Source organism: Drosophila subobscura, chromosome A (genome assembly GCF_008121235.1).
Source record: "Drosophila subobscura isolate 14011-0131.10 chromosome A, UCBerk_Dsub_1.0, whole genome shotgun sequence".
In the NCBI taxonomy this organism is placed as follows: domain Eukaryota; kingdom Metazoa; phylum Arthropoda; class Insecta; order Diptera; family Drosophilidae; genus Drosophila; species Drosophila subobscura.
The window spans coordinates 23,398,885-23,415,458 of NC_048530.1; the positions used below are offsets into that span (position 1 = coordinate 23,398,885).

The 16,574-nt window shown below is 51.7% G+C and overlaps 2 protein-coding genes across 10 annotated transcripts; one reads left to right on the forward strand and one right to left on the reverse strand.

Annotated features, from left to right (window-relative positions):
• Nucleotides 1-4,752: 4,752 nt before the first annotated feature.
• On the reverse strand, nucleotides 4,753-6,852 carry LOC117903273 (probable serine/threonine-protein kinase mps1). Its single transcript, XM_034815176.1, has one exon. It carries the CDS (start codon nucleotides 6,850-6,852, stop codon nucleotides 4,753-4,755), a length of 2,100 nt encoding a protein of 699 aa, XP_034671067.1.
• A 3,899-nt stretch (nucleotides 6,853-10,751) lies between these two features.
• Nucleotides 10,752-16,561, forward strand: LOC117891759 (glutathione synthetase-like). 9 transcript variants are annotated; one of them, XM_034797379.1, is made up of 8 exons: nucleotides 10,753-11,075; nucleotides 11,139-11,364; nucleotides 11,441-11,653; nucleotides 12,545-12,948; nucleotides 15,342-15,384; nucleotides 15,444-15,682; nucleotides 15,755-16,139; nucleotides 16,199-16,561. In XM_034797379.1, the coding sequence occupies exons 2-8, from the start codon at nucleotides 11,206-11,208 to the stop codon at nucleotides 16,496-16,498; spliced, it is 1,743 nt and encodes a 580-aa protein (XP_034653270.1). In that variant the 5' UTR covers nucleotides 10,753-11,075; nucleotides 11,139-11,205; the 3' UTR covers nucleotides 16,499-16,561. The 9 variants fall into 9 exon arrangements, 8 of the variants coding, with proteins under 8 accessions (XP_034653270.1, XP_034653342.1, XP_034653291.1 ...); XM_034797400.1 differs by lacking the exon at nucleotides 12,545-12,948 and adding an exon at nucleotides 14,506-14,639 and having other exon boundaries at nucleotides 10,760-11,075; XM_034797389.1 differs by lacking the exon at nucleotides 12,545-12,948 and adding an exon at nucleotides 14,506-14,639 and having other exon boundaries at nucleotides 10,761-11,075; nucleotides 15,752-16,139.
• The last annotated feature ends 13 nt before the right edge of the window (nucleotides 16,562-16,574 follow it).

Here is a 16,574-nt window from a genome sequence, read left to right on the forward strand (position 1 = left end):
ATGCAACTGCAACAGCAACAGCAGCAGCAGCAGCAACAACAACAAATGAATGGCTGGATAAATGAGGAAGATGCCCCCGACTTTGGTCTTGAGATCTCGCGGGTGCCCCGGTCTCGGTGTCTCGGTGTCTCGGCTCTTGCCCAAATCGACGATGGCCTGGCCTGGTCTGCTCTTCATCTCTTTGTATCTTCGTATCTATCTATCTCTTTCTCTCTTTGTGCAGCACTTCCGGCGCTGCGGTTGACTGTGCTCGCCCCACACCCCACACCCCACACCCCATAACCCACACCACATGCCCATCTCCTACCTCCATCTGTGCGAGTATCTTCCAGCCAGCAGCTACCTCTCCCTCTCCCTCACCATCACCATCATCATCATCATCATTATGACCATCGTTTCGTTTTCTTTAATTGCTCTCTGGACTGTAGGCCCTCTGGCTGTGTGCTTTGTGGTGTTTCTCTTGCCGTTTCTCTTGCTGTTGCTGTCCTGGCATTCCCGCAGGTTTTCCTTATTTTTCTCAGCCCTCTTCCTCTCTCTCTCTCTCTCTCCCTCTCTCTCTCTCTCCCTCTCTTTCTCGTTTTTATTATATTTCTTTTTCCTATTAAAACGTCCCCGACATTGCAGCTAAATTAGATTAAGAAGTCATGCACATGTCTCTCCCGCTTCCTCTGACTCTGCCTGTGCCTCTGGGCTTCCCCTTCTGGCCATCAGTTGCTGCTGGCCTCAGACGGACAGAGAGACGGACAGACAGAAGGGTTTGCTGTTAAGGTTCAGAGTGTGGAAAACCTTTTTCCTACACGTACATCGGGCAGATCCTTGCACGAACATGCTGGAAGATTGGAAGACAGAGAACCTCTAAGGCTTCAACGACCCTCTGCACTCTCCACTTCAGCAGGAAGCGATTGCTCCACAGTGCTCTGTGCCCCAACCCATGGGGCTATGCATTGACAGATCGAAGTGGCTTCTATTTTGTGTACCCAAAGTGCAGTGTTCTGTGGCAGCAGCGAACCATTCCTGGAGAGGCCTCTCGGCATCAACTCGAACGAGCTGTTCCCCCTAGACTCCGTGTGCATGAGTATCCTCGAATGGCTCTAATTCCAGTTGCACTTGCAACTGCTGCTGCTGCTGCTGCTGCTGCTGCTGCATGTCCTTGGCGGTTGGCAACTGTTCCCCTGCCGCTGGGCTGAATAAAACCGATCCTGATGCTGCATCATTCATAGCCAGAGCCAGAGAGAGGGAAAGGGAGAGGGAGGCGGTTGCCACAGGTAGAGTGGCGGGCGATGAACCTGTTCCTTGGTTCCTTGGCTCCTGTGTTGCTGTGTTGCTGTCTTCCCGAGAAGCGGCACCCTAAATGGGTAATGGGCCCAACAGGTGCATTGAGAATCCCTCGAACGGCACGCGCATGTTGCAGGCAGGCATTCTTGCATCCTTGCAGCCACATCAGACAACATCCGAGGCATCGTAAATAAACGAGCCAAGGGGCACGTGCCCCGTGCCACAGAGCAGCAGCAGCAGCAGCAGCAGCAGCAGCAGCAGCGGCAGCAGTGAGATCGCGAGGGAGATCATCGGCCCCTGCCCCTGAACAATTTCGATCTGCAACTGCAACATCATCGTCAGCAGCGTCATTGTCCTCTGGCAGGATGAATGTTCCAATTCCAATTCCCATTCCCATTCCCTTCCCCCTCCAATGATGATGATGATGATGCGAGACCTGTTCCTGGCACTCACTCCGCTCCCTTTCTTCCTTCAAGACGGACCCTTTCCCCACTCGGATGGCCGACTGCAAGCTGCACTTCTGCGGTTCGTTGTGGCTCGTGCCGTGCCCCAGCCAGACACTGGCCCATGCCACACATTCGGCTCCAATTTAGCGCGACTGAGGGAGCCACAGCCACAGCCACAGCCACAGCCAGAGCCACTCCCGGACAGCTGAGGCCTCGCAGCCGCTTTATAATTAACTTGATGATCGGGTCTGATCGGGTCTGATCGGGACGCGCTGTCCTTGCAGCATCCCTCAGACGACAGCTGAAAAGCGGAGAGCACAGCCAGCAGAGAGGGAGGAGAGCAGAGCAGAGGAGAGGAGAGGAAGGAGTGGAGTGGAGTCTCCTGGCGTACAGTTTCTGCCTCGAATGGAAGTTCCCTAATCTTCTAAAATGATTCTCCCTTTCGGAGCGACACCTACGCACCGAATGAACCTGGTCAATGAACCAATTAGGCAGCCAATTATGGCTAAAGAGACGCACCTTTCCCCTGCCACTCATTTATCACTCGAGGGTTTTATGAGGCACGCAGACACGCCCACAATCGGACAAATCATTGCGTAACTAGGTCGAGGGCAGCAGCAGCAGCAGCAGCAGCCACGAACCCCAGACCCAGACCCAGACCCAAACCCAAACTCGCAGCCCACGCTCATAAAAAAAGGATCAGGGCAGGGAAACATCTGTCCGGAGTGTCCAATCTGCTGCTCACACCTTGGCCACAGCATGGGGATGGGGATGAAGCAATGAAGTGGCACGCAGGAGGTGGGGTGCGTCCTTAAGTGTCCATAAATCAGTTGGCGGCCAACAGACTCCGCGCACGATTGACTCCCGCTTGACCACAGCTGTGTGGGAGCCGTGCTCTGGCTGCTGTTGCTCCAGATCGATGGTCAAGGATATTTCCCAGGATAGGACAACCTCCCCCTCCCCCTGCCCACGCTGTGGCAAAGCCTCCTCCTTCGCTGCAATTGTGTTTGCCCCGCGCAAACATTTGCGTGCGCTCAGACACAGAGCAGAAAAAAACGAACGAGAAAAAGGGAAAACGGGAAAAGTAAGCAGAAATAAAGTTGCAACCGTCGCAGGATATTTTAGTGACTCAAACCTCCCTGCCCTCCCCCCCAGTAAAAAGCGAACAACCCCCTAGGACCCCAAGACCAGGCAAAGCCCACGGAAAACGAAGATTCGTGAGAAAAGCAAAGCAAACGGAAACAAAGATGGGAATGGGAATGGGAATGGAAATGGAAATGGATGGTGGAATATTGCTCAAACAGTAACGGGGAAAGACTTTCGACTGGTAGTGGGAATTTGGCAAGAATTTGGCCATAATTTGAGCACAAGTTTCCTTATTCTTGGAGGCCTTACCGCTGGTTCCTTGCGTTCCTTCCTGGTTCCCTCCTCCGACCAGAGCCAGATGGGATATTGCCTTGCAGAAAGTTGCACTTTGTGTGGTTTTCTGCCTCACACACAGACACACACACACACACACACACACACACACACACACACACACACAGCCAACGAACCCCACATGCATGTGTGTGTGTCCATGTGGGGAAAAAAGAACAGATTACAGTCCGTTTCATCCCTTGCATGTCCGCAGCGTATCCCCAGTTCCAGTTCCAGTTCCAGTCGCAGACCCGAGCCCCCTCTAGAATGACTTGCTAAAAGCGTTTTGCCGAATGTTGGCCTCGGCACCACCTCCTTCTCCACTTCCGCACCCACCAGTTTCTCTCTCTCTCTCTCTCTCCCGCTGGCCATGCCTCTCCTGCCATTGTGTCCCGTATGCACACGCTTTTTGTTTTCTGCGACATCATCCAGGGGCGTAGCACACTGAATACCCTTCACAAAAGACCTCTTCGGATGTAGATGCATGGGAAAGCTGTGTGGGATTGTGCGAAGGCTGCTGCTAAGAGTTCGTTGGGCTGTCTTTAAGGAACCCACTTAGAATCCTATAAAAGGATGCCTATGAATGAGTAAATTTAGATCTAGATGCACGTTGCCCATCAAATTTTGTGCAAAGAAATAAATGAAATATTCTGCAGCAAACTTTCGCACTGAGGGAATATCCCAAGAGCTGGCCGACCGAGGTGCTCTCCCGCGTGTCGCGTGGGTGCCAAAGTGTGCTCCAAATGGGAAATACCCCGAGTTAGGACTTACCACCTAAAAGTTACACATTGGGCGGGAAGCCAGACCAGAAAAGTGCGCCTCATCGTGTCCGTGTCCGTGTCCGCTCATCTCTCTCTCTCTCTCTCTCTCTGTGTGTTTGTATCTTTTAGATAGTTTTTTCAAGCGCAAGTTGCACTCAATGCAGCTGCCTGGCTGCTGCCATCGATCCAAGGCACAGTGAGTCACTGCAAGTGGATGCAAACTTTCAGCGTTCAGTGTGTGTGAGTGTGTGTGCGGGAGACTCTCTGCTAAGTCCATGTCTGTGTGCTCCGTGCTCTGTGCTTCGGTGTGCACTGATACATCCGGGACGGACCGGACACGTATGTATCTCTCTCATGTCGTCTGTCCCGGGGGTTGAGTTTGGGCGCAGGACACGCGAGGCGATGGCGATGGCGAGGGCGGGGCAGGAATCAGGAGACAGATTCAGGTTACACACCTGTTCTGTTCCCCGTGTGGCCCTGCGGCCAGAGAATAATCAATAATGAATGCCTGAATTCCAGAGTGCCAGACTGCCAGAGTGCCAGACTGCCAGGGTGCCAGGGTGGCTGAGTGCATCCATCCCCAAACGGAACCCGCGAGGCGAACCCTCCCGCAAGCCTCCCCCAAGCAAACTTGTGTCCACGTGTCGCCAGGTAAAAGCACTTTCATCGACGTCGAACACGAAAAGTTCTTTCAATTACAATAAATAAATAAATACGATAAAAAAAGAGAACTAAGGCTAGGGGGCTACAAAAAAAAAACTACACCAAGGATACACACACATCCTTCGGGGCGCTTTTACGGCACCTCTGGGATGGGATCGGATGGGGTGGGATGGGATCTGCAGCCATGTTTAGGAGACAAATCTCTGATTGGTTCGCTTGCGTCCGCCAAAGTCGCCAAAGTTGCGCCTGACTGCCTGCAGCACGGCCTGCTTGGCCACCGGATCCACTGTGTCCTCATCGCTGGCACTGGCTCCTCCTGCTGCTGCTCCTGCTGCTGCTCCTGCTGCGGCGGCTGGTGTGGGATCATTGCTGCCCGTGTCGCGGCCCAGGATATTCCAGAAGGGGCGCTGGGTGGTGGTCGTGGGTGGATCCTTGTTGATGTAAATGCAATTGATGATGGGCTCATCGCCGTAGAACTGCCGATTCTTGTTGCGATTCCTGCGGCGGCGCTGCTGCTCCTGCCGGCGACGCTTCTGCTGCTGCTGCTGGCGCTTTCGGTTCTGGCTCTGGTTCTGCTGCTGCTTCTGCTTCTGGCGGCGGCGACGCTCCTTCTGCTCCTGCTGGCTGAGCGACTGCTGGGGGCGGCGACGACGATAGCCGCCAATGCTGCTGGAGCTGCTCGAGCTGCTCGAGTTGGGACGGGGGCGTCTCCGCTTGTTGCCATTGGAGATGCTGCCGCTGCCGCTGCTGCTTCCTGGACGCTTCTTCTTCTGCTGGCTGCTGCTGGGCCTGGTCTTCCGCTTGTTCACACCGCCGGAGCCACTGGGCCGCTTCTTCTTGTTCTTGTTCTTGTTCGTGTTGGGTCCCAGATCCCCGCTGGAGCTGATCACCGAAACGGCGGCCGTGTTGCCCGCGGAGGAAGCCGAAACCGAAACGGAGCTGCCGCTGCTGCTGCCGCTGCTGCTGCTGGACGATGGCTTCTTCATGGGCCTCTTGGTCACATCCAAGGAGCTCTCCTGCTGCTGCTGCTGCTGCTGTGGCTTCTTCTTTTGCTTTTGCTTTTGCTTTTGCTCCTTGACGCTCACATTGTCCTGGCTGTGCTGCTCCTCCTCCTGCTCCTTCTCTGCCAGCTCCTGCTTGCGCTTCAGCTGCTGCTGCTGCTGCTGCTGCTTCTTGTTCTTGTTCCGCTGATTCTTGTTCCTTTGGTTCTTGTTCTTGTTCTTGTTCTTTTTGTTGTTGTTGGGCCTGGAGTTGGCCTGATTGATGACGGGATGAATGTCGTCGTCGTCGGTGCCAGTGCTCCACACGGCCGTCGTGGTCGTCGGACTGTCCTCGGTGATGAGCTCCTCGTCGTACTCGCCCAGCGGATGGTAGCCGGGGCGGTCCCTGAAGTAGCCGCCCTGGCCGTAGTAGAAGTCGTCGTAGTCCTCCTCACCCTCCTCCTCGTAGTCATCGTCCTCGTCCGCGTCCCCGGGCAGGCCGTACTCCTGCCAGTTGGCGTGGCTGCCGGCCACAAACGGGTAGTAGCCCTGGACCGTGGTCACGCCGCTGGCGCTGGCGCTGGCGCTGCCGTGGACTGCGTCCGACTGCACGGGCTTCAGCTCGAAGACGGCGTGGGTGTCGGGATTGACCTTGGGCGGCTGGTGGGACTGCACGACGACAATGCCAGCGTCTCCGGCCACGTTGGCCTGGCTGGCGGCATTCGCCACCACACTGACGCCGTGCGGCAGATGCGAGGCGCTCGTCTGGGCCAATGGCAGGGCCAAGGCGGCGGGCACATACTGCGACTGGGACTGGGCCTTGGGTTGCTGCTCCTCTTGATCCTCGCTCTCGTTGAAATCTTCATCATCATCATCATCATCCTCATTGCCATCATTGTCCGCATCATCATTGTGCTCATCCTCCGCGTCGGCTGGCTCCAGGTGCACGCCCGTGAAGGCCACATAACGCCGCTTGGTGCCGCCGCTCTCGTGGTCTGCGCCAATCGTGGCAGATCCCTCGCGATGCTCCACGATGGGCAGCTGCTCCACGCTCAACTGCTGCGAGCTGACGGACACGGACTGTGGCAGGGCAGCCGCCCGACTGGAGCGCTTGCGGCGTGTCACCACGCACTGGGACTTGCTGCCGTCGCCGGTCAGCTGGCGCCCCTGGATGTAGAAGCGCTTCAGCTCGTACTCTTCCCCGTTCTCGTCCACCTCGATCATTGTCTCGGCCGTGGTGGTGGTGACGGCCAAGGCCAGCCACAGCACGGCGGTGGCCAGCAGGGCCCAAGCGCAGCTATTCCTCATCTCGACTCGCGTCTAAAACTGAGCTGTCCGACGCTCCGGCCGCGACTTATATTAGCTCGCCCGCGGACCTATTGACCCACAGCTAATTGCCAAAAGAAACCAAATGGCAACGTCAGAAATGTACCAGAAATACGAAAATGCGAAAATACGAAAACGGTTTCCTCCGAACCGGAGGGCTCTGAATTATTCATCAGCCAAGACAGCATCAGGCTTTGGCTTTGGCTTTGGCTTTGGCTATGGCTTTGGCTTTCTTTCTAGAACTTGTTTTGGGGAGCAGCTTTGTGGCTTTGTGGCTTTCTGGCGGGGTCAATGGATCGACACCATCATTAATAACCCCGCAGAGCGCAGATCTACTTGTGGATGGATGGAAGGGGGCTCTGGGATTTGCCAAACAAGGCGGATGAAAGTTTCTTTTCTGGCCATGCCAAAGGGCCATTTATGGGTCACGTCACCCATAAAACCGTTTGGCTGAGCCCTACGCCAGTCGCAGGTCGCCAGTCTCGGGTCGCAGCTAAAGATCGATCCGCTGAGCATCCTAAAATAGAAATTCTATCCCCTGTGGAATGGCACCTAAAATGAAAGCCAAAAATATTCCTTTCTTCCATTGAAAGTTGCTTCGTTCCGAATGATTTATTTGTGATTTGTTCGAGCACAAAGGATGGGCATGGAGATGGAGATGGAGATGGAATGCCACACGTGGTGCGAAAGTTCAGGCGCTGGACAACAAAAAAAGCGAAATTGACCTTTTGGCCAAAAGAAACGAAAGAAGCGAGAGAAGCGAGAGAAGCGAGAGAAGCGAGAGAAGCGACCGAGCGACGATGAAGCAGTTATGCAGATTTCTTTTGCGGTACAAAAGTTTCTACAGAAAAACTCAATTAATTTATTGAATTCGCTTCGCGGGGAGATTATGAGAGGCCAACGAAAGCCGCTAAGCATTCCAAATCAACAAACTTGACCCGAACCCAGTGACTAACTTAAGTTAGTCAGAGCTGCTTAGATCTGCAAGCCCCGGGGGGGAGCAGCAGCTCGAGAGCTCGAGAGCTCGGGATCTCCACACAGCGAACACTTTTTCTCTGCCCGTCTGTCTGTCTGTCTGTCTGTCCGTCAGTCCATGCTGTGGCCCCAGCCATTTATTGTCCACTCTTTGTGCATGCTAATGAAACATCATAAATTTGCAAACGCCAGAGGAGGAGGTTGGGTTCTTCAGCACACCATAATAAGTAGTGACCATTGGGACTGGCACTGGGTCTGGGATTGGGACTGGGACTGGGACTGGGATTGGGATTGGGTGGAGTGCGCTGCTTACAGATACTCTCTGAAAAGATCGTATGCCCTATGGCAATGCCAGAGATGGTATTGCACACTTGAATAACAAAGAGGCCATTAAATCACAAACATCTCAGAGTTGGGCCAGACCCAGCCTCTATTCGGTGTCCAGCGTCCAGCGTCCATCTCCATTTGTATGTAGAGGCTGTCGTTCGCCTCTCGCACGTTGATCAGAAAGCCAGAAGCAGCAGCAGCAGCAGCACCAGCAGCAGCTCGAGTACATTGTAGCTGAAGAACCAGTGGCAGTAACCGTAACAGTAGCCGGCGACAACGGCGGTGACAAGAACACACCTTGTTCTTGGCAGAGAGAGCCCAGATATCAAGTGCTGATTGCAGGCACACCACACGCTCCCTTGGATACGTCTAGAGTTCACCCAAAACGATATTAGATGGGGAAACGGTCTCTACTCATAGAGCACACAGAAACTCACAATATCCCACAATTGGTATCGCGGAGCTTCAATAGTTGTCCATTGTGCAGAGGCGATATGAAATGTGAGTGGAGGTACATACGGTGTGCATGTTAGAAGCGGACGCCACTGTACGAACATCCCAAAGAGACACACGAACACGCACACGTACACACACACATGAACATGAACATGCTCACAGATGGGATCGCTCACCTGCAATGCTCCAATCTCTATGGAAATTGACGCACGCACCAAGAAAGTTCATCAAGTACGCAATTAGAATTCAATTATGTGATGTGGCAGCAACAGCCACGCACAATGCGGCACCGAAAATAGTTAATTTCTTCTCATTTGCATGCCGGTACGCACTTTCTTCACTCTTTGCGCGATGCCTAACTGCATTTCTAGCAGCATCTCAGGTCAGTGTTGGCTAACGTCTATGGAGCATGGGGCGTGTGGCGTGTGGCGTGTGGAGCGAAGTGGCGGCCATAAATAAAGAACTTTCGCGTCAAATTCGAACCAAAACCAAAAGAAGAAAAGAGCGATAAAACACAAGTATTTATCATGATATTTGGCTGATGTTTTATCAACTGGTGCTTATGCTGTCCGCTTTCGCAGCAAACAGTCCGACAGCGGGCGACGGACGACGGGCGCCCGAGCAGCGGTCACCCAACGGGTGCCCAACGGAATTTATAATTAATTCGTGCATTAAATTTGTGAGCATATTATTTGTTATTTTCCTTTCTGCCGCACAAATCAATAAGTTATATGTGAGAGTATCTCTTAATAATGATATTCATGATTTTTTTATTTTATTTGCAGCCAGAGGAATGCCGAAAACGAATCAAAAAATTACCCAAAAAAGCAACAATGCGGCACAAAATATTTAAATTAGATGTGAAATTGGATTTGCCCCCGCATGCCGCCTCCCCCTCGCTGCCACAAAACAGTGTGCCACTGGAAAAACAAGTGCAACAAGTGCCGCCTTGGCGCAGTCGGGATCGCCACAAAACGAGTTTTTCCCATGAGGCAGCAGCAAATCAGAGCCACAGACCAATCCCAGGGCCCCTGTGCGTACTTGTGTGTGTGCGTCTGTGTCTTGGGATGCTGCACTCTGCTGCAGTTGCAGTTGCAGCAAAATGGTGGCAAATGCATATGGACAGCCTCGGCCACGGCGATTCCGAGCCATAAAGTAAAAGTGTTATTCGATTCTGCTGTGACCCAGAAAGCCGCCAAGCGTGCTGGAGTCCCGCAGAGCGCCAGGGGATGGGGGCTGGCCACAGCTTATCACAGCCGCCTGGTATTTACAATCGTTTAACACAGCCAGATGTGGCCACATCCCGAATGCGCTGCACGTTTGACTTTATTTATTTGAATTTGAGCTGTCCGCTGTTTCAAAAAATCCACGAAATCAGGCTACGCTTCCATCAGACACATAACGAGATACGGGGTATCGTCTCGTCTCGTCTGGTTTCCATCTTAGCGAAACTCTATCTGGAGTTTACACGAGACACAAGAGATTTTCAAATCGCCCGCTGGGGGACCGGGCAAAATTCAAGCTGTTGCCACTGCGCCAGTGTGGCCAACAAATCACCTTATTCGTGCACGGCCACACCACCATGCAAGGAAATGAACATCAGGTGTCTCTGCTGATCTACATATTTACCCAGTTTTCACCATGTAGAAAACTTTCCAAAAATATATAAATTTCCCGGCAGCTGTAACATTTTGCATTTTCCACTTAATATTGAAAACGCAACACTAAACAAAACTTCTTCTTTGTTCTTCTTCTTCTTATTTAAGTAAGAAAAATGTAGAAAAATAAATTTGGCCTACTTTTTTGCCATGTTGGAGGCGATGGTGGGTTAAAAGGCTAATGTTGTGAACTAGTTTGTGAACTCATTTCACCATGCTCCGGCTTTCGGGTGACTGTCAAATTGGAAAATTGCATGCAATCGTTTATTTCTTCTATTTCTAATATAAGCTAGATACATTGGTAAAGTCAGCTTGTAACATTAAATCGAATAAACAAATTGAGGAATATGACTTTCATCTCTACATACCGTATATTTCGAAAATTGTAAGGTATATTTTGGTATATCTGCGTGGGCCACACGGTATATTTTATCGATAAATCCGCGGTCACACTTGTATTTTGGTTTTGTTGAAAATTTCTGTTTAAGTTTTTTCCCCCACCCCCCGTCAATTTGAGATATAATTTGTAAATTCCACTACACAATCCAATCCAATCCATAACTGGCCAAAATTGTTGTGCACCCGACCGCAAGGGACGACGAGTGTAACCATAGAAACAGCCCAGACCCAAGCAGAGAGTGCGAGAGCAGAGCGGCGAGGGCTTGCGACCGGTGACGAAATAGAGTCGGCGGCAGCGTTAGATAGCGTTTTCCACAAGCACACCCACTGCCTACTGACTGTAACTGCTGGCATTCAGCAGCGAGCCTTCTCGACGAACAGGCGGCCAATGTGAGTCACTCTCCCCAAGTCGCAGTAACGGAAAGTCGTTGACCATCGCTTGTGTACTTTCAGCCAGCAGCAGCAGCAGCAGCAGCCATAGCCACATCCCAGAATCCGAAGCTAAAGCAGAATCATAACCATGTCGGTCGATCCCAACACACCCGTTCTGCGGAACTGCATCCGCCTGCCTTTGCCCGAGGACGAGCTGATCGAGGTGACGGCCAAGGCCAAGGACTATGCCATCATGCACGGTGCGGCGATGCGTTCCAAGAGCAACTTCAGCGAAGATTCCCTGAACGTGAGTAGCGAGCGGCAGAGCGCTACGCAGCCAAATGCTAATTGCTTATGCCCTGCCCTGGTGGTACGTTGAACAGTTTGCTCCGTTTGTGCTGGTCCCCTCCTCGTTTCCGCGCAAAGAGTTCGAGAAGGCGGTGGCCCTGCAGCCGATCATCAACCGTCTGATGCACAATGTGGCCCACGATGAGGAGTTCATCACCACCACACTGGCGGAGACCATCAAGGTGGATGAGTTCACCGCCAATCTGTTCAACATCTATCGCAAAGTGCTGGCCCATGGCTTCACCCAGGTGAGACCCCGTCTTCTGCTTCGTTGCGTCCACCCACACCCACACTTACACATGCATTCCTCCATCCGCATTCACACACAGTCGAGCACACACACACACACTTACAGCCACCCTTCAGTACACACCTCATCATAGCCAAAGCCATAGCCATAGCCACGGGCTGTAGACATTCCATCAGGAGCTAGAGCTAGTCCAGTGGCAGGGGCAGGCCAGTGGGTGGTTTCTCATTAATTTATTGCGGCCTCTCCACCGCCCATCGGTCGGTCAGTCGGTGTAATCTTATCGCCCATCCCATCCCATCCATAAATCGCCCCCAGCCATAGCCATAGCCATAGCCTTGTGCATAGTGGAAGCTTCAGATAATCTCGCGCGAAATTTATGCGCGCATCCTGGAGGAGCGGCCTCCTTATCGCCAGTCGATCAGTTAGCTTGTAAATCTACAAAATTCTGTGAATGCCAGAGCCCCAGGTCCCATTTCCCTTTTCCACATCTTTCAGACCCCGTCCCCTGCTGTTGCTCTCTCTCTCTCTCCGTCTTTATTTATTGAATAATTAATATGTTTTCGCATTTTATTATTTAATACGAAATTAATTTCACATATATTCTGCATTCTGCTTTTCTCGGCGTCTCAACTCAACCAAAACAAATCTAACCCGGCACAATGCACCGCCACAAACCACCAACCACCAACCACCACCCAACCAACCACCCAACACACACACCAAATCAACACGAAATCTGTCCAAATTGATCAATCAAACTCAACCACAATTTGTTGCTCCATTATCCGTAAATCATTGCATCGCTCTGCACTGCTCCAATCAACCAACCAACCAACCAACCAACCAACGAATCAATCAAACAAACAAATCAAACAATCGCCACCCGAAGCGCACTTCATTGGGGATGCTGCGCAGCGACCTAATGCTTGAGTCCGGATGCCCGGAGCTCTCGCCCAAGGCGCTGCTATGGCGAGGAGAGGCTGGCGAGGATGGTCAAGCGACTGCTGCTGCTGCTGCTGTTGCTGCTGGGACTGGAAGCGGAGGAGGCGTTGGCGTTGGCGTTTGCGGCGGCAAGCCCAGGGCTAAGGCAGAAACGATGGAGGAGGAGGAGGAAGAGGCGGCGGTCAAGCGGAATGAGCAGCTGAGTCGAGCAACGGTCTCTGGTGTAAGCACCGCTACCGTGGCATCCAAGGATCGCAAGGCGGCGGCCTACTGCTGCTGGAAGCAGGTCGAGATCAATACGATAGCTTCGGGCTTTGGCCATTTGGGACCAGCAAGTAAAACCGTACAAAGGTGCTGTCCCCCTTCACCAGCCCCCACCCACAAAACACCTCACAACACTGTCACTGTCACCCAACAAATCCTCCACCTTCACACATCCACACTCCATCATCATCAATCCACCATCCCAACCCATAGATCATAGATTATCACACACACACACACACACACACACACATCTGATACCTGATAACCTGATCACTGGTCATTGATCACTGTTCCTTTATGAAAACAACCCGTAGACAACCGCTGTGTTAGTCCTTTCACTCACTGCGCTTCGTGTGTGCTTGCCTTTGTAGTGTCCTTCCTGTAGCCTAATCGGAGGGAAGCTGGAAGCTAAGCTAAAACTCCTTTTGTTCTCCGTTCCGTTTGAATTTTAACTACTTATAAATACACCTACATGCATATGTATGTATGTGTGCATATCTTTAATTTCTAAATGTATTTTGCTAATTAATTTGATTGATTCATTTTCGGTTGAGTCGCCCCACCGCACCACCCTTTACAGAATGCTGAGTAATGCTGAGTCTGTCGCCTGCTCTGCTCTGCTGCCTTCCGCCTTACGCCTCCTCCTCCGACGATCGCCCGCATCCCCCGCTTGAACCTCTAATCAAAGCAGCCAACTAATCGACATTTCTTTAACCAGATCATCCAAGTTCCCCCATAACGTTCATGTTTTTTTCTGTGCCTTTCTGCAAGTGTCTGTAAGTGGCAGTGTCTCCCTCCCCGCATGACCAGAGCGGAGACACGTGTAGAATATATCTCGAGAAGTGTGTGCACCTCCCACTAGAGAAATTTTAAATACAAGAGTAGTGCGAGTAGATAGGAATAGAGTAGAATGCCAGCTGACATTGCTTAACATTCATTTGGAACGCAAAGAGATAAGACGGGGAGAGAGCTTCGGTAAATGCGAGTAAATGGATAGTTCCAGAGCTACTGCTGTTGCTGTTTTTGCTTTAATTGGTTTCTAATTACAATACAAAATTCAAAATACAAAATGCAAAACAAAACAAAAATGTGGCCACTCATTGTGGATCAGCTGCTTTGCTGTTTGCTGGCTTATCGTTGTTGCCTTCTCCGCACACCAACACAGCAAAACAAATACGAAAAAAGCAGTCATCGTGGCGGGGGGTTGCGCAGTGACGGAGCAGAAACAGACCTTGGTATAGAATAGAGTTAGATATGGGCAGCTGATTCAATACAAATCTGAAGACTTCATATAACCCCTCGCATTCCATTCATCCATGCCAATCGCCAGAGTTTTGTCACTCTCCACTCTCCACTCCACTCTCCACACTTATAACTGTGCCTCATCTCTCGCTCTCCATCTCTCTATCGCTCTCTCTCTCTCTCTCTCTCTCTATATATAATTTATAGACTGTGGGAGGACGGTGCGCAACAAAATACATTTTGATTGATTTATTGATCAATCAATACAATTAGTTTGTTTTTTTTCTCACTTTCGTTTAAATATGTTTCTTGTTCGATTTGGCTTAAGTTTAGTTAGCATGTAAGGGAATTTGTTGCTGTGAAATGTATATATATAATGTATAATGATCATAATTACAGGCTAATAGCATCGGCCTATTGCGTTCCGACTATTTGGGTCACGTGTACGAGGGCTGTGCCATAAAGCAGGTCGAAATCAACACGGTTGCCTCCAGTTTCGGTGGCATTGCCACACACTTGGTGCAGCTGCAGAAGTATTAAGCGCTCTTCTATCTATCACTCTCACACTTACAAAAACACACACACACACACACACACCTACACACCTGCAACAAACCCCTCTAACTCCCCCCCAAGCATTGCCACTCATGCGCACACACCAAAGCTCATCCGTAGAATCTTCAATGTAGTAGAATCTCCATAGATCGAGGCTTATCACTCTCTCCTACTCGCTCTCTCTTTCTCTGATGCTGTTCTATTGTTGTGTCTTGCATGCCGCGACCCCCCCCAAACACACACCTAACCACTCCTATGTGCAACGTCTGTCCTCATGGTACCCTCTCTTCATGCACTCTTCATGAATGGCTTGTTCAATAATCCATAATATCTTCCTCCCAGCTTACCTTCGGGTGTTTCTGCGCATCTTACATTCTACCATGTCTAAAACCCCACTCTATCCCACACCCATCCCTCAACCCCAGCCTCAGCCACACCACCAAACCCATTTACACATCCACACCATTGATTATCTCTTACTACAAATGTTATTTGTGGCATAAATGTAACTAACTTTGTCCCCTAAAACCCTAAACCCTCCCCCCGTCTCACCTGTTGTTCTTGTTGTCTGTTGCTGTTGTTGTTGGTCGCTGGCCTGGGCACAGAATTATGCTAATCTCTCTTCTCTGTTCTCTCTGCTCTCTCTCTCTGCTCCAATCTTCTGCTGCGATCCAAATCAGTTTTGTGCTGAGGGAACTGGGACATGCCGACAAGCTGCCAAATGTGAGTACTCCCCGTCTCCATATTCAGAATTCCTTAAGCTAATTCTGTGTTTTCCCTAGATGCCCCATAACAACGCCCTGGCTGGACTCTGTGACGGAATGGTCAAGGCCTGGGACATCTATGCCAAGCCGCAGTCCGTGATCTTGTTCATCATCGAGGACGTGTCGTACAACATCTGCGACCAGCGCTTCCACGAGTTTTACATCCGTGAGACCTATCCACACATCAAGGTGCTGCGTCGCACCCTCACCGATGTCCATCGCGAGGGCAAACTCGGCCTGAACAAGGAGCTCCTGCTGTACGTACGATTACCCTTCTGACTCTGGTCTCTTTCTAATCCATGTTTCTCTTTTTGTTTCTCCTCCAGAAGTGGTGGCCTTGAGGTGGCTGTGATCTACTTCCGTGCCGGCTACGAGCCCGGACACTATCACTCGCAGGACGAGTGGGATGCCCGCTACCTGATGGAGACGTCGCTGGCCATTAAGTGTCCGTCGATCCAGTACCATCTGGCGGGTACGAAGAAGGTGCAGCAGGCGCTGGCCCAGCCGGCGGTGCTGGAGCGCTTCATCAACGATCCGGAGGAAATGAAGGCGGTGGGCAAAATCTTCACCGGCCTCTACTCGCTGGACGACAACGAGGCAGGCAATGCCACCTACGAGATGGCCCTGCGCACACCCGAAAAGTTCGTGCTCAAGCCGCAACGCGAGGGCGGTGGCAATAATGTCTATGGCGTGGACATTCCAGATGCCCTCAAGGTGAGATCCAGCCCCATGATTCACGAAAATCCTTCTCTAATCGCTTCTGTGCCTTGCAGCGTATGTCGCGCGTCGAGCGCTCGGCCTGGATTCTTATGGACCTAATACATCCGCCCCTGACCAAGGGATATATGGTGCGTCCCGGTGCCGAGATGCCGCCCACCATTGTGGACATGGTCTCCGAGCTGGGAATCTTTGGGGTGGTCATTGGCGATGCCGATCATATCATTCACAACTACCAGGCCGGACACATGCTTCGCACCAAGCTGTCGACGGCCAATGAGGGCGGCGTGGCCGCTGGCCTGGGTGCTCTCGACAGTCCCTATCTGATTGACAGCGATGACGAGGACGAGAACTAGTTGCAGTCCCCGCCAGTCCACCAATCGAGCGGCATTCCACCAGTGGCCTCATGCGTGCAAAGAGAAGAGTTATTTT